Source organism: Tupaia chinensis, unplaced genomic scaffold (assembly GCF_000334495.1).
Source record: "Tupaia chinensis unplaced genomic scaffold, TupChi_1.0 Scaffold000700_1, whole genome shotgun sequence".
Classification (NCBI taxonomy): Eukaryota; Metazoa; Chordata; class Mammalia; order Scandentia; family Tupaiidae; genus Tupaia; species Tupaia belangeri.
The window spans coordinates 54,313-75,967 of NW_006160223.1; the positions used below are offsets into that span (position 1 = coordinate 54,313).

At 34.7% G+C, this 21,655-nt stretch overlaps 1 protein-coding gene across 1 annotated transcript in view; it reads right to left on the minus strand.

Moving 5' to 3' along the window:
* The window catches only part of DPP10 (dipeptidyl peptidase like 10), a gene marked incomplete at its 3' end in the record, with an annotated part of 525,560 nt that overhangs the window by 30,837 nt on the left and 473,068 nt on the right, over window positions 1-21,655 (minus strand). Inside the window, exons 9-11 of the mRNA XM_006160632.1 lie at window positions 19,649-19,746; window positions 11,826-11,949; window positions 1,893-1,931 (exon numbers count right to left, since the gene is read on the minus strand). Coding sequence (XP_006160694.1) covers window positions 1,893-1,931; window positions 11,826-11,949; window positions 19,649-19,746 — 261 coding nt within the window. The remainder of the gene's footprint in view (window positions 1-1,892; window positions 1,932-11,825; window positions 11,950-19,648; window positions 19,747-21,655) is intronic.

A 21,655-nucleotide genomic window follows, 5' to 3' on the forward strand; every position in this document is an offset into this window, starting at 1 on the left:
AAGAGTGTGCCTTGGTTAGAACAGTTGAAAGATGTGACTTCTTAAGTAATTTAAGATTTGAAAAATGAATAAACATTTTAAATAGGAAAGTAATTAAGAGAATTTAGTTAAGAAAGACACATGAAGACCCTTTGCATATTGAGATTAACGTTACTAAAATGGAGAAAAAAGGTCGAAGAATGATATGACATATAACTGGAAAAGCTTTCCCTTTAAAGCTTCGAGACTATTTAAGGATTTATCAAAAGGATGCAAGGATGAAACAACATCTGTTTTAGAGTTGAGGGTGATGCTAAGTTCAAAAAGGTCACACAGTAGTCAATTACAGTGTGGAGAACAGATTGTCAGTGCCTGAAAGGTTGAGAATTCCCCAGTTCAGGAGCAACTATGATACCTGTACTTTGAAACTAGATGGTGTTTATAAAATGGGGAAAAATAAAGTGACTTGAGAGGTCTTTAAAAGTAAAACCAAAGAATTTGGGAATAAATTATTTGTGTAACTAAAAATGAAGAGAAGTTTTGGGACCAGCAGATAACATAATGATTATGTTGCTAGACTCCCACATAGTCAACTGTGATTCAAGTCCAGGACTCAGCAGCTTAAAACTCAGACCTGACGTGTGTGTTCATGCCCCATATCCCAAGAAGAGAATAGAGAAGAAAAGATTGCAATGTGGCCTCTCTCTATCTCTTCAGTGAGCACCCGAGCCCTCTAGCAAAAATCTCTCTTACGGAAAAAAAAAAAAAGGAGAGCTTCAAGGATGACTATTAAATTCATGGTTTTAATAGATAGTTATGTCATTTATTCCTATGATAAAATGAAATAAGATTTTATTGTGTGATCTATTTGTGTCTCATTCTGAATTATTCGGTATGAGGCCATTGTTGGGAAGACATTTACTTTTATACTATTACGGTCTTCTCAACCTCAGCCTCATTTGTATCACAAACTAGTTTTGTAAATTAAGAAACATCTAAGAAAAAAAGTACTTGTTTGAATAATTTCCACATGGCCAATTTATGTGAATGGTTGGTCAATTTTCAGAGAAATTTTAATAAAGCTCCTTGGTTTCTAGTTTCACTGAGTTGCAGCATTTTCTTCTTTATCTACACAAAAGTTTACTTATATGGATGATCCTGAAAAATGAATCCTGCTATTGGACAATTTATAAAAACAATTTTATAAAAAGCAGAAGTAACACTTTTCACAAATGATATCATAGAAAACTCGGGGCCACTGGATGGCATGATGTTTAGGGTGATCAACTCCCACATGACTGACTAAGGTTTGAGTCCCTGAACCAGCAGCTTGAAAATCACACTAGGCACATGCCCAAAATACCAGGAGAATAATGGAGAAGAGGGGATTGTAGTATGGTCATCCCCCACTGGAATGTGACCTCTTACTTTTCCTCTCACAGTCGCTCTGTCTCTCTTCAGTGAGCACACATGACCTATGGGAAAAAAAAAAAAAACTTAAGAAAAAGCTCAAGTCATGGATATTTTAATGGACAGGAATTGCTTCATCAAACTTAGGAAAAACTAAAAGTCATGTTACTGAAATAACTTTTTAGGAGAAGATATCACATTAACAACAACAGAGAAAAAAAGAACAGAGAATTGAGTAATATCAGAATATTGCATTAGTTTAAAGATTGAAGACTCAACATTGTAATAAATTTCACTATTGGACACCTCAAAATTTGTTGTCATACAACATATAAAATCAAACAAAATAAAATGTGGCATTGTCAAATGTGCTATATGAAAAATTATAAGAAATCATGCTTTCATTTTTCCAATAAAAAAGGAATAAATATGGTTTGAGTTCTTTAAAAGAATTGGCGAATACAATGTTCACAAAGGCTAACATGTGACAGAGACCACTGTACCTGTTTAGAGAGCCATGTATCTGACGTCATCTCGTATTTCTGAAACGAAAAAATTAGTTTCATGAAGCATCTAAAGACATAACATATTATCACTTTAACTTTTTTTTAAACACTGTATCTTTAGGCATTTTGTTCTCTTTCTCCCACCAGTGAAATATCATGAGAAATCCCATTGTCATTATTGATTTAAATTGAATGAATAAGTAGAGAATTGGGATTAAATGATAATTTAATTATGAAGTCTTTTCTTTGGTGAACTCCTTCAGAATTCTCAGTAGTATGTCACTGGGGATAGAAGATCATTTTCCAGCTCTGTTTGATTACCTCATTCAAACTGTTCTGAACCACCAGACACTGTCTCTTTTCACCTCTAGGCATCATCGGGAAACGAAATTATTAAGTCCTTCAAAAGAACTGGGCAAAGAGCCAGGAATAAAATTAAAAAGTGGACATTCTTTCAATATTCAATCAACTCTTAATCATAGTCATTTTTTCTTATCAGTAGTGCTTCAGTCTTAGGGGGGAAAATCAAACCTTTATAATGACAAGGTTATATGGTTCTTTAAAACAGTCTTGCAAAGAATCACAACCAAAATCACATTGAAAAAAGCAAAATTAGACTACTTGAATCTCAAGTTAAATATGCATGGATAAACTAAGGTTTAATAACATTGTTTATATGTAATGACAATACATATTGTAGCTTTATGAAAGATAAAAAGATTCTGTAATAAAGGCATTCAAACTAAGAAAGTTGAGAAGTAATATATTGGGGATGTTCCTATGTCCAGTTAATTTACAAGTTTTCAAACCACTTTCCTTTTCTAAATCCATATTGTCATTATGTTATAATTGACAACTTTTCTTTTTTAGGCCTTTTTTTAATAGATCCTCAATACATATAGACACCAAGAAAACATCTAGCTAAATTATTTCTTGACTCTCAGTCAGCACCTCAGCAATCATCATTCTCAATATCTGCACAGCATAGACATTAAAAAGAGCTGATGCCACTTCTTAGTATTGCCCAGTTTTGTGAGAAACCAGGAAAATCCACAACTTCATTTGTATTATTATTCCAATAAGCATAAAATAAATTATTTTGCACCCTACAAATGAATAGAAATAATTGACTACTGATAAGCTATTACCTCAATAATATGCTAGGATTCTTACATCTATTTTCTAGTGAAGCATTTTAATGTAGCCTGCAGTTACCTACATGTAATGAAAATATTTAGATTATCATTATATGAAGAAAGTAATAGGCTTTCTCTAATTAAGTAGAACATATGTAGGTCAATTTTTAAATGACTTAATAATTAGCTAAATAATTTTTTTTTAATTCTAGTCAGTCTATAAACTAGCCAGATGGAAGAAGGCGACTAAGATAAATTTTCTAATAAGCTTAATGTGAAGAGCATCGATCAAACCCAGTAAGTAAATGATTAATTCAACTATCTCATTTCCACATCTGTGCTCATTATCCATTTTAAGAAAAACTTCTCCCTCTATTTCTTTCTTTTACAAGTTATTCAAAGAATATTTAAAAAAATATTCACATACAGTAAAATGTACAAATCTCATGTGTATAAGAACTTTATAGATCTTGAAAACAATCTCTCATACCCCTTCCCAGAGGTTATAGAAAGACAATCATTCCTGGGATGTCCTTCCTCATGGATTATTAGTTTTGTCTATTTTATAAATATGGATCATTGAAATCATTATTATGTACAGATTATATACTTTAGTGTGAAGTTTCACACTACGTTTTTGATATTCGCTCATACTGTTGCATGTGTAGTATTCTGTTTCCTTTTAAATTGCTGAGTAGAATTCCATTGTATAGAATATGTTTTTTAATCCATTTTAGTTTATAATTATGAGTAGAACATCTATAAACATTGTTTAATGAATTCTTTGGTGAACATGCTTTATTTTTCATGCAAATACCAAAAATGAAATTTTCGAGTTTATGTATTTGCATCATGTAATTTATTATACAGACACTGTTTATCAATGTGTTTAATTTTATTTGAAACTGAAAAATCACTTTTTAACAGTAATTGTGTCATTTCCATTCCTGCATGCAAAGGATGAGAACTGTAGTTCTCCCAATCCTTAACAATAGTTAATATTACCAAGGTGCCAGCAGGTGGCTTAGTGTTTAAAGCACTGGACTCCCACATAGCCTACTGTCATTTGAGTCCTTGATCTACTGACTAGCTTCCTCACTTTCCCTCTCTTCCTCTCTCTCTCTCTCTCTGTTTCTCTCTGGTGAGTATACTTGTCTTATAGTACATTTAAAAATAATAATAAATAAATAATTATTTTTAAGAAATAGTCAATATTATTACCCTTCTTGTAGGAGTGGTTTTAATTTAGTCATCATAATTGTATATAGTGTTATCTCATTATGATTTTAATGTTTATTTCCCTAAAGTATAATGATACTGAATATTTTCCATATGTTACTTATGTTCCTTATAAATGTTTGTTCACATGTTTTAATGTTTTCTATCAAATTTTCTTTTTCTTATTGAGATATAAAATTTCTTTATATATTTCTTTGTCAGATACACATTTTTGCAATGAGTTTCCCCTAGTTTGTGGGGTTTTTTATCCATTTTCTCAGTGGTGCCTTTGGTGAGAAGTTTCCAATTTCTTTTTTAGAATTATTTATTTAATTTTATTTATTATTGTCATTATCATTTTTTAATTTAATATAAGGCTTGCACACTCACCAGAGAGAGAAAGATAGCTTCTTGTAATGTTAGGGTAATAGCAATTAGAATGAATACCTTCATATCACTAGTAGTCTTAATATAAATTAGGTCAGTGTTTCACCATTGAGTGTGAAGGTATTTTATGGGCCAAGTTTATCAGATTGTGATGTCCCTTCGTATTCATTGAAGTTGAAAGTTATCATGAAGAGGTGTTTACTGTCAGTGTCTCATTTTTATCTATTAAAATATTTAATTACTTGTCTTCATTTTTTTTCTTAATATAATAAATTACATTAATTGTCATTTAATGTTAAATCAATCTTATATTCCTGGGATGATCCCTTTTAATTTGTGGTACACTAAATTTACACTGCCTGAGTCAAGTATTAGCATGTTTAAGAATTTTTTAATATGTGCTCATGAGAGGTATCAGTTTAAAATATTTTTTCTCCTTTTGCTTGAGAGTATAGGAGAACTTTATTTATTCCTATGTGAGAATACTCTGGTTTGAATGTTTGCTCCTGATCAAATTCATGTTAAAATTTAATTTTCATCATAACAGTATTAAAGATGAGACATCCAACAGGTGATTGGGCCATGGGAGCTCAGCTCCTGTAAATGGATTAATGTCTTTATTGTGGAAGTGGGTTCATTATTTCAAGAGCAGATTCATATCATGAGAGCAAGTTCCTTATAAAAGCCGGATATGGTCCTATTGCCTCTCAGGCCCTATCTTAACACTCCACAATGGTATGATGCAGCAAAAGGACTCATGTCAGATGCTGGCATATTGATCTCACACGGATCATAACTTAACATATTTTTGTTCACTTAAAATTCCTCAGTATATGGGGCCAGCCAGTGGATCGTAGTTAAGGAAATGGACTCCCTCATTTCAACTGCAGTTCAAGTCCTGGACCTGGTGTGCTCAAAATCTTGAGAGGAGAATGGAGGAAAAAGGATTGGAGTGTGGCTATCTCTCTGCGGGGGTGGGGCAGATGGGGCCGGGGGACCTGTGTGACTGCTCACCTTCTCTGTCTCCCTCTGGGGGAATGAGGTGTGTGTGTGACTGCTCACCTTCTCTCTCTCCATCTCTCTGGTTAGGGCACATGCTAGATAACAAAAATCTCTCTCACACACAAACTTTTCAGTGTGTGGTATTTTGTCATTACAGAACAAAAGGGACAAAGTCAAGAATTATGGCATTTATTTGCTAAATATTTGATAGAAATCATGTAGTCCTTAAACTTTTTTTATAGAAAGGTTTCCAGTTTTGAATAAAATTTCTTTAGTTTTTATAAGTTATTCAAATGTTGTGCCTCTTTAAACACTCATGTTTGAGATTCATGTCTTTCAAAAATTTGTACATGACACATCTTATTGAGAAATTATTGGCATACCACTCTCTTATTATCTTTTTACTATTTATAGACTTCATTGTTATTCCTTTCATTTTATTTTATTTTTTAACTTGACAGAGGGTGTTTGTGTTAATTGAAAACAGACCGGGGCGGGGAGTGAAAAAGAATCTCTCATGGGGTGTAGTCAGGCTGCAATCTCTTATCCTCAATTTTTTTCTTTTTTCTGTTCTTGGGGAATGGTGGCAAACATGCCTGGTGTGTTTTTTAAGTTGACTGATCTAGGACTTGAACTGTGAGTCAGTTCTGTTGGATCCAGCTGCTTTTACCACCAGGACACAGGCTGACTAAATTTTATTCTTGATATTTATAATTTTTGTGTTTTAAAAAAATCAGTTTAAGATTTATTAGTTTTATTAATCTTTTTAAAATGACTTTTATGATTTTTTTCTAGAGTTTGTTTTCTGTTTTATTAATTTTATTATTATTATTATTATTGTACTCCTTATTATTTTGGGTTGAATTTGTATTTTTTCTCCTTGGCTTCTTAAAGTTGGAGCTTATAATTAATTTTATACCTTTTAATTTTCTTTATTTTTAATGGAAAAATAATTGCATGTATTTATAGTGAAAAATATGCTGTTTTAATATATGTATTCACTATGAAATGATTAAATCTTAACATATCTTCTTTTCTCCTAAGATGTTTTGCCTTCGAGCATGTGTGCCCAACTAAGGAAAAGAGAGACAGAGACAGTGAGAGGGAAAGTGAGTTATCACTCCCCAGAGGGGATGGTCAAATGGCAATCCTTTTCCTCCATTCTTTTCCTGATATCTTGAGCACACGCGTACGTATGATTCATGTGATTTTCAATCCTGGGACTTGCACCACGGTGGGCCATGTGAGAGTCTGGTGACATAACTGCTATGCCATCTGCTGATCCTAAATCTTAAGATATCTTAAGACTTCTATCATAGTGCCTACTTCTTATTTCTTTTGTCATGCAAAGATAATATCCACTCAGCACTTTCGAAACATAGTCCATACTATGATTAACTATAGTCAGCATGTTCTACAATAGGTTTGGAAACATTTCTCCTACCTAATGTGAGCTTTGTACCCTTGGGCCAACATCTTACTACCTCTGTCCCAACCTTCTGGTAGCCATGTTTCTACTCTATTTCTAAGATTCTTACTATTTTAGGTTCTATATATAAGTGAACTCATCCCGTACTGTCTGTGTTTGCCTTATTTCATTTACCACAATGTTCTCTAGACTCATTTGAGTTGTTGCAACTGGAAGAATTTCTTTTATTTTTATGGTTGAATGGTATTCCATTGTATATCTACATCACATGTTTTTGATGTGTCTTCCATTGATAGCCACTGAAAAATAAACTACATTTTAAGTATCACTTTGATTAATCTACATATTTTGACTATTTTCATTATGCCTGAGGTTAAAATACATTTTTTAGTTTCCCTTGCAATTCATTATTTAAGCCATAATTTTTTTAGGAGTGTGTTGTATTTGAGATTTTTCAAATATCTGGTGATTACCAACTATTTCTATTTTAATCCCATTCTTATAAAAAAATCTATTTGACTTCAGTTCCTTGAAATTTGAGACTTCTAAATATTTCTTTAGCACTTGAAAAAGTTGTTTCCTTTACTATTATTAGATTACATGTTTTCTAAATATGGACTTGGTTAAGTTGTTGAAAGTATTTTTCAAATCTTCTATATCATTACTGATTTTCTTTGTTTATAGTACTAATTCTATCAAATATGTATGAAGGAAAACTAAAATCTTCAAGTATAATAGTTTCTATTTCCTTTTCAGTTTTGTTAGTTTAGGCTTGTAAACTTTGCTTAAATAGCTTGAAGTTTTGTCATTAAGTGTATAGGTATTTACAATTGTAATGTCTTTCTAATGAATCCACTCAGTGTCATTATAAAAGGCTCCATTAATCTCTGCAATAACCCTGATATACAGTGTTTTAATTTGCTAAAGTAATCAGTCACCTTTTACAAAAATTAAAAACTAGAGACTTTTATATTTACTCACATACCTATCATTTATAGCACCTTTCATTTTTTCATTGAGATCTGGGCTTTTATTTTATTTCTTTCAGCCTAGTGCAGATCTACTTGTGATCAATTATCACAGTTCTTATTTATCCAAAAATGGCTTCCTTTTTGAAAGATATTTTTACATAATACAGACCACTATTTGATATTGTTTTCCTTTCTATCCTTACAAATGTTATTTCATTAGTTTTGTTTATTTGTTTGTTTTAAGAGAGAGAGATTTTTGTTATAAGGCATGTGCACTCACTGGAAAGACAGAGAGGGACAGGAAGACCAACAGTGAGAAATCATCCCCCAGGGGACTGGCCATGCTGCAATCCATTCTCCTCCATTCTCCTCTCGGGATCTTGGTCATACACCTGGAATGTAGTTAAAGCCACCGGGTCCAGGACTTGAACCATGGTCAATGATGCAGGAGTCCAGTGATGCAATCATTATGCCATCTACTGGTCTCCCATTACTTTGTGGTTTATATTGTTTCTATGAGATATGAGTATTCTCATCATTATATAACCTCTGTATGCGATATGTATTTCTCTCAGGCTACTTTAAATGTTTTTCTCCCTATCTTTGATTTGCAACAATTTGAGTATTTGTTGAGGTGTTTGGTTCTGTTTTGCTTTGTTTTGTCTTACTTGGGATTTTCTGACTTCTTGGATATGTGGATTAATATATATTCATCCAATTTGGAAAAGGTTAAGTCATTATTTCTGATGTTTTTCTATCCCAATATCTTAAACACTACCTTCTATGTAGTTAATTTTATGTGTATGTCAGTTTGTACTGTTCTACAGGTAATGAAGGTTTATTCATTTTTTTCTTCAGGGCTTGAGTATTTAACTTTCAATATCCCTAACAGCAACAGTGTCAGTTATTAAGCCCATTCAGTCAAGTTTTCATTTCGTACACCATATTTTTCAATTAAAAAAATTCTACATTTGGGGTCAGTACATGGTCATTGCTGGACTCTTACATGGCTGACCATGGTTTCAGTCGTGGATGTGATGGCTTGAAACTCATGCTGGGTGCACATGTGTGCATGCCCAAGATCCCCAAAGGAGAATAGAGAAGAAGGGATTGGGGCATGGCCATCCTCCTTGGGGGAGGGGGGGAGGGGATGTGATTTCTCACTTTCCCTCTCACTGTCTCTCTGTCTCTCTTTCTCCAGTGAGCGCACACACCATAAGGCAAAAACCTTTAAAAAATGAAAGAAACAATGAAAGAAGAAAGGACATGCTAAAGGTTTCCATCCAAAAACTATTAGAACTAATAAATGAAGTGGATAAACTTCAGGAAATAAAGTTAACATTACAAAGGAGTAAGAAGATGGCATAGTGGTTATGTTACTAAACTCCCACATGGCCAACCATGGTTTTGAGTCCCTGAGGTGATGGCTTGAAACTCATGCCAGAAGGGATTGTGGTATGTCCATCTCTGGGGGTGGGAGGTGATTTCTCACTTTTCCTCTCACTGTCTCTCTCTCCAGCAAGTGCATATGCCCTAAGGCAAAATCTCTAAAAAAAAAAAAAATCTACATTTTTGTTTTTAAAGTTTATATTTCTCTAATCAGACTTGACATCTGTTTCTTAGGGCCATTCCTTTTTGTAAGCTGTTAAATATCTCTCCAGTAAGTCTTTCAAAAACTCTGTGTCCACTAATTCCAATATTGCTATCCTTTGTAACAAAGATATTGACTATTTTTGAAGGAGGCGAGTGCATTCTATTTCCCACTTCTCTATATACAGAGTATGTTTTAATTAGGTGATTAATACTGTAAATATTACATTGTTGAAAGTCATTTTATAAAACACAATTTTTCTTTTAAAAAGGTACCAGTTGATTTCCAAGCAGATAAAATCAATTCCTTCAAGGTATCATTTAAAGGTGTATCAGAAGGGCCTAGAAGAGCCCTATTCTTTTTGTTTTCCTTAAATTAAAAAAGAAATTATATTATATATACACACACACATATACACACTTTTTAAAAATAATTACTTTTAAATAACTTTATTTATATTAATTTGACTAGAGAGGGACAGAGTGAGAGAGCGAGAGAGAGAGACAGAAAGGGAAAGTGACAAAGCAAGCTACCATGTTCAGGACTCAAAACACAGTCTACTATGTGGGAGTCCAGCACCCCCAATCACCATGCCATCTGTTGACCCCACACACATTTTGTAAGAGAGATTTTTGCGGTAGGGTGTGTGCACTTGTCTGAGGGACAGTGAGAGAGAGAGAGAAGGTAAGAAGTCCTCCCCTTACCCCTGCCCCCCATAGGGACTGACAGGCCTCAATCCTTTCTCCTCCATTGTCCTCTTGGGATTTGGGGCACATATGCATATGTACTGGGCATGAGTTTTAAACCACTAGGACTGGAACTGGAACTACGTTGACCATTTGGTAGTCCAGAACATTAACCACTATGCCACCTTCTGATTCCTCTACTTATTTATTTTAATTTGACAGGAGAGAGACAGACAGTGAGGGGAGAAGTACGAAAGCAAGCCACCAGGTCTAGGACTTGAACCATGTTTGGCTATATGGGAGCCTAGCACCTTAACTAGCATGCCACCTGCCAGCCCCAAATAGCCCTATTCTCAAGATACTTTATATTCTTGGTTCTGAGTAAAATGCACAGTTTTCAATAAGATATTTCTAATTTTGCTGTTCAAAATTCGAATGTCGCTAACACTGTACTAGCTATAGACTCTCCATTTGCCTCAAATATTTCTGGAAGTTGTTTTGTTTAAGAGAATGTGCAGCCATGTTACATGTATGCACAGCTAAGCATTGAGCCAAAGACTTATGGAATCTTCTACATAGATTTCTGAGGGTCTTTTTAGATACCTCCAACTTCTGTGTTACCTGTCTTGTAAATTCGGTCACCACAAGACTCTCAAACTCTTATTCCCCTTGCCTCATTAGGACAGCGACACCATTGTGTTTTCCTTGAATTGCATCTTCTTGCCCTGTTTCTCAAAAGTGTGATCAACAGAAAGTCATAACAAGATTTATTTTAGTACTTATGATCCTCATACTCCTATATACCTGAAATCCATTGTATATTGTTTTTGTACAGTTTTATAGTTTTTTACAGCAAAAAAAGCCAGTCTAATTATATTTATTTATTTTTCAGAAACAATACTTAAAAACTCAGTTGTTAAATAGTTTGGGAATCTTTTACCCAAGTACAAAGCAGATAGTATGACAATTTAAACTGATTTCATCTACCAACAATTTAAAAATGTGACACATACTGAAAGTACTCCAAAGTTTGTGAAAACTTATTTCAATAATTGGAATATAAACTTTCAAATCAGAGTGATTCAAGAACCATATTGTTTTAGTATTTTTACTTAATCTAAAGAAAAAGACACTGTTGTTGTATAAGACTCACATTAACTAAAGATAAAAAATAAAAGTTTGTTGAAGCCTAAAGAAATGTCTCGTATTCTTAAGTCATTAAAGACAAAACAGAGAGAGAAATCTCATGCTCAGAAGAAAACTCATGTGGCCTTTTTATCTTACAAAAATTCATTTATTTCTTAAAAGCTCAGTTTTGTTTTCCTCTGCTATTGTGGACATTGCTTACTCCAAATTTGGAAGCTGTATGGATTAAAGTATCTGCTGTAGATGAGTTTTTTTCTTTTCCTGCTACCTTTGGAAATGAAATATTGAAGGATTTTCTTATTTTCCTATGTTGGCAAGCAAAACTTCTTTATTTTACACATAAAAGTAAAGTAAGTATACTCACTCTACTGCAAGCACCGGTAGTGGTCTCACAGACTGTCAGGACGGAGATGTTCTGAGGTCGGTTTAGCCATCTCACCACTGTCTTCGTATTGCTTACCCATTTAACCATAGTGATATAGTATTCTCTAGTTGGGAAACAAAAATGGAACATTTGAGTTTAGAGCAGAAAATCTAAATAATACCGGTAATATACATTTGTAATTTTATGTGTAAGAATCTATATACATTATAATTTCCATATACATATGTATATATATGCACACACACAGACACACAATTGGTCTCTCCAATAGTCTTCTCATATATAAAAAGTGTATGTATATATACACACACCACATATACAAACATACAGAAAATTTGAGCTTAAATTTGTGAGTGAATAATTTTCCAGAAATCTAATTCTTGAAAAAATTTTCAATCAGATTATAATATATATGAAAAATTGTTATTGATTAGCATAAATTTCTATTGATATGGGCAAGGCAAGTATACATTTTTAAAGTTGTATTGCATTTTATTTCTTTAAAAATATATTCAATAGCCATCTAAGAGGCAAAGCTTACTTTTCCTTTAATAATAATTATGTCTTGGGACAAGCAGTTAACATAACAATGGCTATGTCACTGGACTCCCATGTAGTCGACCTCGGTTTGAGTTCTGGACCCCGTGGCTTAAACTCACGCTGGGCGCGTGTGCGTGCGTGCCCAAGATCCCGAGAGGAGAATGGAGGAGAAGGGATTGCAGAGTGGCCATCCCCCCTGGGGGGTGATTTCTCACTTTCTCTCTGTCCCTCTCTGTCTGTCTGGCGAGTGCGCACGCCCTATAGCAAAAGCCTCTCCCCCCCAAAAAAAATAAAATAAATAATTATGTCTTATGCATGATATCCATGTTATTTCACTTTATTCATGGGAACTTTAGCTACAGAGGAATGCTTGGTTTGTTTGTCAGTTGTGAATAAGAAGCAGTCCCAAACATCTATTCATAATCTTTTCACAGTATTGTTAGTTTTCTTATTTATTTGAAAGATTTTAAAACAAAGAAGGAATCAAGCTAAAGGCAATAAGGAGGTAGTAATCCTTTGCTCCAGTAAGGAAACTAATCAGGGGTCCAATGATAACCTTAAGAGTGGTTAGAGATTGAGAAAAGTTTATGTATTTTGCTATATGAAGCAATGGAGATTCTATTCTGGGGAATTAAAATAATACATCACAAAACTCCCATCCACCACACACAACAAAACATATTGAACAAAATTATTCAATTTATGGTAAGAAGAAAAGAAAAAAACTTTTCTATAAACCTTTCCAGTTTCAGAAAAGATGAGTTACTGTAGAAATGGCTTGAAAAGTGCCATCTACACCTGTTATATTAAAACTACTGAACTTGGGACCAGCAGTTAGCGTTATGGCTATGTTGCTAGACTCCCATGTAGTTGACTATGGTTCAAGTCCCGGACCCAGTGGCTTAAATTCACATGAGGCGTCTGTGTGTGCGTGCCCAAAGTCTCAAGAAGATAATGGAGGAAAGGGATTGTGGCGTGGCCATCCCCCATGAGGAGTAATTTCTCCCTTTCTGTCTTTCTGGGGAGCACTTGTGCCCTATAGCAAAAACCTCTCAAAACAAACAGACAACAAACAAAACAAAACGAAACTACTGAATTCAAGGGGCCAGCAGGTGGTATAGTGGCTAAAGTACTGGACTCTCATGTAGTTGACCATGTTTTGAATCCTTGGACCCAGTGGCTTGAAACTTACACTGGGCATGTGTGCTTGCATGCCAAAAAATCTGAGAAAAAAGAGGAGAACAGATTGTGTTGTGGCCATTTCCCCAGCAGGTGATTTCATACTTTCTGTCTCTCAGTCTCTTTGGTGAGCTCATGTGCCCTATAGCAAAAATATCTCTCAAAATAAATAAATGAATACATTAATTTAAAAAATGAATGAACTCAGCTTTTATGTAACTTAGAAAACCACCTAGAGAAGAAAAATCTTGTGATACAAATTCCTGTCCTTAGACACATCTGTAATAGATATCCAGCTATATAAATCTTGTATTTCCAACATGACTCAGTAGCTCCTGCTTTCTTTAGAAAATCAGTTGGCCCATCGATGTGAAGATGTCAGTAAGGGCAAACATAACTTGCCATATGATAAAGCCTGCCTTTTTTTCCTCCATAATATCTTTAAGACACCTGGCAGGTTTCAGAAGTAGCTGAGCCCCATTGGAAAATTGTCTCGAAGAGCAGTGAAATTGTAACATGATGTGCCCTAGAGTTAACAAGGAGTCTTTGCATCAAATACAGTTGGTGGAGGTATAATCTTTGATCATATTGATGGGCCTGTGATTGTGCAAAGAACAATGTTCTGTTCCCTTTCGCTATTTCTTATTTAAGGTTATCATTTACATACATGATCATCTATAGCAATGTGAATGTAAAAAGCTGAAATATAGGTATTATCTTTTAATATAATAGACTTATCTGGAATATTCAGCTTGGAGGGAAAGGATAATTTATACTATAAACAATTAGAAAAAATAAGTACTGGCATGTACTGTATGGAATACTACTCAGCCATAAAAAAAATGAAACCCTGAAATTTGTTACAAAGTGGATGAATACTAAAGACTTAATGCTTAGTGAAAGCAAACCAGACTGAGAACAGGCATTATATGTCCCTGCTCAATACATACCGAATGTCTGTGCTCTATAGCAGAAACTGAAAGATGGGAAGGTATAATAGCAGGGCAATTGTAGATGTTAGAGACAGTACAGGAGGGGAATTAGAGAGAGGAGATCAGGGACAGAACAAACAACATTTAATAGACACAAAACTGAATATTTATCTAGTGATGATAATGTGCATGATAATGTCTTTGGTTTGACTAATATACCCTGTATTCATGCTGGGAAAAGCTATGTTGTATGCTGTAAAGATATATAGTGATTAAATATAAATAAAAATAATGAAAAACACAAATGGAATTAGTTAAACAAAAAAAAGAAATACTGAATTATTACTATATATAATATTTTTTAATAATTTGTACAGATGTTGGTAAAATTGAAATAAAATATTAATTGACTATTGTAAACAACTAACAAAATACTATAAAATCATATTTTTTAAAGAATTATTTATTTATTTTTTTATTTATTCGTTCATTTATTTTAATTTGACCAGAGAGAGAGAAGACAGAGAGAGAGAGAGAGAAAGTGAAAAAGCAAGCTACCAGGTCTGGGACTCAATCCATGGTTGGCCATGTGGGAGTGTCCAGTGTCTTAACCACCATGCCGCCTGCTGGTCCCCACAAAATCGTATTTCGGAAAAAATAAATCTAAAAAGTACTAGTATATATAATAATTGATTTTCAAACTCAGTCAGAAATTTGTCTCACTTTGTTAAAGTGAATACTACTACATTTTATGTAAAATCAGATGACAAACTAACATGACTAATTTTTTAAATAAATTACAACAGACAGAATTAAAATACTCATCTTAAGCAGTTTTTCTAAGAAGTCTTTAAGTGAAACATTGCAAGATCATCCCAGTGTTGTCATAGATTCTGACACATGATATTTAGTACTTAATGAGGGCAAATCTCAACTTTTGAAAAAGAATTGACATTTGAATAACAAAATCCAGTGGGTAACTTATTTTTTTAAGAAGACAAATGAACTCAGCTTTTATGTAACTTAAAAAACCACCCAAAGAAGAAAAATCTTGTGATACAAATTCCTGTCCTTAGACACGTCTGTAATAGATATCCAGCTATGTGAATCTTGTATTTCTAACATGACTCAGTAGCTACTGCTTTCTTTAAAAAAATCAGTTAACCCCATTGATGTGTAGATGTCAGTAGAAGGGCAAGCAAAACATGTCATATGATAAAGCCTGCCCTTTGTCCTTTAGTAATATCTTTAAGACATCTGGCAGGTTTCAGAAGTAGCTGAGCCCCACTAGAAAACTGCCTAGAAGTGCAGTGAAATCATAACGTCATGTGCCCTAGAGTTAACGAGGAGTCTTTGCGTCACATACAGTTGGTGGAGGCATAATACTAACTTACATGCAAAATGGTTCATTTAAAAATAATTGATTTGCCGTCAGCTAAGGGCAGTGCAGTTAAGGCAACTGGTTTCCACATGGCCAATTGTGCCCTTTGAGTTTCAGACTCTCTGCCAGGCTCATGTGTGTGTATACCCAAAATCTTGAGAGGGGAATGGAAAAAGGATTGTGATATAGCCATCCCACCAGGGGATGCTTTCTCACTTTTTCTTTCTTTCTCTGGTAATCATAATTATCCTATTGCAAAATGTAAAAAAAAAATCATTATAGCTGTACTCTATTTCTTCTTGATTAAGCACAGTGACTATTTTGTGTGTTTGTACCTAATGTATCTTTATTTATTAACAAAACTTAATCTGATGTGAGATACCTTAGTATTTACTTTTTACCCAAGGATGACATCATACATGGTAACCACAATTTGAATAATGGGGGTTCTCCCCCAAAATGAATTTGTAAAGTATTATAAGGGGTAATTTCAAACCATTGAAATTTCTGTGTTGAAATGTTGGAAATAGTATGAAAAATCTAAGTTAAAGCAAAACTTGACCCACAGAGAGGAAAGAAACATTGAATGCATTATTTCTTGATTTCTCTTTCTTTGCCCCAAGATCCTTGGTGGACATCTCCCTAAGGTTCATAGTCACTAACTCTGTTGGCTCATGAGTATTCTGGCTTTCTCTGCAGAAGTATTTGGGAAGAGCCCTTACCTTGGACTGCCTGCTGCCGATGTGGCTGTCCTCCTGGAACTCCATCTCATGAACCCATTAGATCTGATGTCCCATGACCAGTGGCCAGCAGAAGGCTCCCTTTCTTAAAACTAGCTTTCCTGCTTGTTCCTAGTCTCCATGGCTCTGGATTTCCAAGGAAGTCCTCAAGGAACTGGTCCTCTTGAGCCACAGAGACAGAAACAAGCAGGTTAGAGGGATTACACTCAAGTCAGCAGAGATTTTCTATCAGGTGGGTGGGTGGTCTGGCACAAGAGATCTAATTGTTCATAAGGATGCATGGAACAAAGGCCTCAGCATCATCTGCAGACAGGGTATGTTAATAGTCACACCTGTGTGTTCATTAGTTCCCTGTCCAGTCACTACTCTGTGTTCACAATATAATCTTTGTACACATAAATTGGGTCATCTGAAAAGTCATGATGCATTTTTACATAGAAAAACAGAAAATTATGTTATGACTGTCATTATACAAATAATTTGAAGACCATAAAAATTTAGTAGACTCATAATATAATGTATCTAAAAGGAATAAATGTGTAAATTGATATAATTATTTGGGTAATCTCTTATTAAGAGTTTAGGCATTATCTCAAATGAAACAGGTAGTTATGCTATGAACACAACATAAACTAAAAATAAGGAGGATCTTTGCTGGACTTAATGGAAGATATATAGAAGGTATCAATTTATATATGGTTATACTTGCACAAATAAAAACAAAAACAAGGTCAGGAATCATTAACTCCTATTAGGAAAGGAAATAAATATAGGAGAATAGATTTCCCTTGTATAACTTTACAAAGATTAAAATCATAAATTATTATTTCCAGAGTAGGGGATTTAGGCTAGAGAGATGTAAAGTGATTTGTCCAAATCGACTCAATGAAATGGCAGTAGACATGTGACTCACACTCCTATTCTAGTGCCCTTCTCTGTTCATTCAGGGCATTAAACATGAAAGATAAAAACATTAGAGTTAAGGACCACATTAAAAAATCAATAGTTCCTATAATTCCTTCATTTGTGACTAAATCTTTTATGACTGGTAGATCAAGTTCAGAAATAGAAGTTTATATTAAGTTTGTTGAACCCTACCACATTATATATGTCAATTCACATTGATCTTTAAGATCTTCCATCACAATGTGGATTGAAATGTTCTGTAGCTTAATGAAGATAGACCTTACTTTATTTTCAACCTTTGCTACTAGAGAGCCCAGAGTCCCCAGTCTAAAGCATTTATTGTCTCAGGACTTCAACCCATTAGTAAAAGGAGCAGGATATATTAAGTAGTTAATGAGGGCTTTCAAGTATAAACACTCCATGACTTTGTATTACCTTTTCAAGTAGGAAAATTTTTCTCATGTATCAGGCTGTACTATTTGAGAAATTCCCAACTGGGATGATATTTTCTTAAATACACCAATGGAACACCATTCATCTACTGGATCTGGTCACCCTGTATTGATTACAGACATCATCTGAAAGAACTTTGGGCTTAGTACCATATCTTCCAGGACAGTATGGAAACCAATTTCCTCAGTCATTTTCAAAATTGTGATTTTTAAAAATAGCACCACAATATTTGAAAAAAAAAAAAAATATCTCCTTTGAAGTTTGAGAGCACTGTGGTTTTCAAAGTACTCACTATTATTAAATTAGTTGTTCACAACTGAACTGTTTCCTCATATTACATTTACCCTTCTGATATATAAAATGTTCCTTTTCTCCTCACTCAAACATCTTAGATATAAAGGCTTCTTGTATAGTATATTTGAAATAAAATCCAAGTAAACAAAATCTCATTATGTAGTATAGTTTGATACAAAACATAGCCTGTAGAAGAATCCTTAGAAAACTGTGGGGAGAAAGTTGGAAAAAGTACACAAATTTCAGGGAAATTATACTCTTTTAAAGAGCACCTAAAAAGCACAGACATTTGGCCTATATTGAGCGTGGACATGCAATAGTGAGGACAAAGGTAGAATTAGAGACAGCATGGGGAAGTCAAAGGGGGTGGGTAATGGGGGTGGTAGGAAGGTGATTAGGGAAAAAAACAAACACATTTAATAGACATAACAATGAAAATTATCTTCTGAAGTAAAAAGTATGGTAATAACTTTGACTTGACCAATATGCACAGTACTCAAACTGTGAAAAACCATGTTGTATACCAGAAAGATGTATAGTGGCAAAATGTAAACTTTTTAAAAAGAGACCAACAGTGTCCAGCAGGCAGTGTAGTGGTTAAAGATGCTGGACTCCCACATGGCTGACTGCAGATCGAGTCCCGAACCTGGTGACTTACTTTTTCACTTCCTCTCTCTCTCAATCTCACTTTGGTCAAGTTAAAATAAATAAGTCAAGTTAAACAAAATAAATCTTTAAAAAATAAAAAAAGGGGGACCAGTAGATGGTGTAAGCTTTATGTTGCTGAACTCTTACATAGTCCACTGTGGTTTGAGTTCTAGACCTGGTTGCTTGGGGCTCATGCTAGGTACACATGCATGCATGCCCCAAATCCCAAGAAGTGAATGGAGAAGGGATTGTGGTTTGGCCATCACCCTGAGGATGATTTATCATTTTCTGTCTCTTTGTGTCTCTGTCTCTCTGGAGAGTGCACAGCCCTATAACAAAAATTTCTCTTAAAAATATTAATAAATAAATATATAAAAAATAAAGAGTACCTATTTAAAAATAAGGGGGAACTATTTTCTTCGACTATTCAAGAAAATTAAATGAAAAATTGTCCTTTGTACCCATCTCTCCATTGTTTCTCTAATAAAAAAAAAAATTTCAGTATCAATATTGTTAGTCATTTTATGGGATTGCTAATCACCTTGAAACTAAACGCTTCTTGGGAACACTGAGACACCCAGATGATTTCATTCCTCACTAATGAAGGCAACCTCAGCTTTATTTTTAAGTGGATATGTTGCTGATCACATCTCTCTCTAAATTGCAACAAAATGATAATTAGAGTGAAAATGTGTGTTCCCCCGTAAAAGTGAAATTGAAATTGCGTACCTTGATTTAAAGCTGTCAGGTGGCATGAGTTCCAAAGTATGAGTCGGTCCATATAGGTTTACAACATATAATTTAATTGTTGGGTTCACTTGACCTGCCTTTGAGAAAACAAAAGTCATTATGTAAGTACACTGAGCATTAAAATACATTGAGGGAGAAAAAAAAAAGAGAGAGAAACATTTTGATTCATTTTTCTGTGTGTGTTAGAGGGGGAAAAGTTTAATTTCTCTGAAGTAGAAATTATTTTAAATTCAGCAACTTGATTGCTTTCAATTGTTTTTGCAGATTGCTACTTCTCTAGCATTTCAGTCAGACAATTAAAGGTGATAGGAAATCATAACGACCTTATTCATTTGGGAGCACTACTGTGTTCAGTCCCTGGAATTGTACTAGCAGGGCTGGCTGTACAAAACAACCAGTGGATCAAGAGCAAGCAGCCCACTCACGTTACAGAATATGAAATGCCATGGTAAAAAAGAAGGAAAGAAGGCAAAAGGAAAGGAAGGAAAGAGAGAGGGAGGGGAAAGAGGAAGGAAGCAAGGAAGGAAGGAAAAACCTACTTAATCCAGCTTCCACATAATTAAAATTCCACAAAAAAAAATGGATTCCAGTGCATTAATCCTCTTGATTTTTATTTATTTTTTTAAACCTTACTTATTAAATAGATTGACTCTTTTGAATAATTGACCCTAAATAGGTGAGCCCTGGGCAGACTGCCATCACTGAGCACCATACCTAGAAAGTAGAAAGACAGTGGTAAGGGTATGTAATTTGAGTTCAGTGACTCAAAATTTTATCAAATAAATAATAATTGGCATCACAGAAGTTGGTATGAGTCTGGCACATAGTATGTGCCAAAGACATTACAAGAACTGTCTCATTAAATGTCTTAAGGTATAATCAAAACCACTTTCCAGAAGAAAATTGAAAAGCTAAGCAAACTGTAAGAAGACAATATTTAAACCCAGGATGCTCTTGGTGGAATGCTGCAGTTGTGCTTTTAATTCATTCTCAGGCAATAGCCTCCCAAGTTCTTGTTTGTTTTTGTTTTGTTTTAACTTTAAAATACACTGTAAGCAATTGAAGGGGAGGATGCAATGTTTCATTGACACATCTCAAGCAGTTTGAGTGAATTAATTAATTAATAAAAAAATGTTCACATATATAAGATGTCACATATTAGTTGATTACTTGTGACTCAATGCATTTCTAAACAATACAGCATTATCACTGTATTAAGGTTGGTGCTTTAAGAGACTACATGAAATAAACAGAAGAGAAGTGGGAAATTAAAAGTGAGTTGAATGAAGGGGACCTGCGTGGGCCCTCCCGGGCCCTGCGAGGCCCCCCGGGGCCCCGCGCCTAGGCTGCGACCAGCTGCGGGTCCTGCCCCTTCCCCCCCCGGGGCAAACGTGTGGCCTCCAGGCCAGCAAGCTGAAGCCGAAAACAAGGATTAAGAACTTACAACCATAAGCAACAGAAAGAATCTTTAACTGTCTTAAACCAATTGAGAAATATACTGTATAGAAGGATTTTCTCTACCTACGGACAATGAGAAGATGATGGTTACCAGCCCTGCATTACCTCAGGGAAGAACAGGAACTACTCTACCATTCTTAAGCCAGATACCTGAGGATAAGTCACGCTGCAGATCCCCACAACACCATTCCCGCTAATCACAAGATGGCTGCTGTGCCGCATCAACTGATGGTGATCTCTGCTTACCAGAACCGCTTTCCTCAAACTCTATTCCATGGAGACTCACCTACAGTTGTGGAACTGCACGAGACCCACCCTTGACCCAACCCACCCTTGATCCAACCTTGAATGGAATCTATGTTCCCTATTGTTAAAAACTTTGGACTCGTGGCCCCTCTCCCTTTACTCACAGGTATCGCATTTTCAATGACCCCTCTGAAAGACAACTGTTTATAGCAGAGATAGTGTAAACGGGAGAGGGGGAAAGGGCTGAGGGTCAAACATAGGATAAAAAACATATATATATAC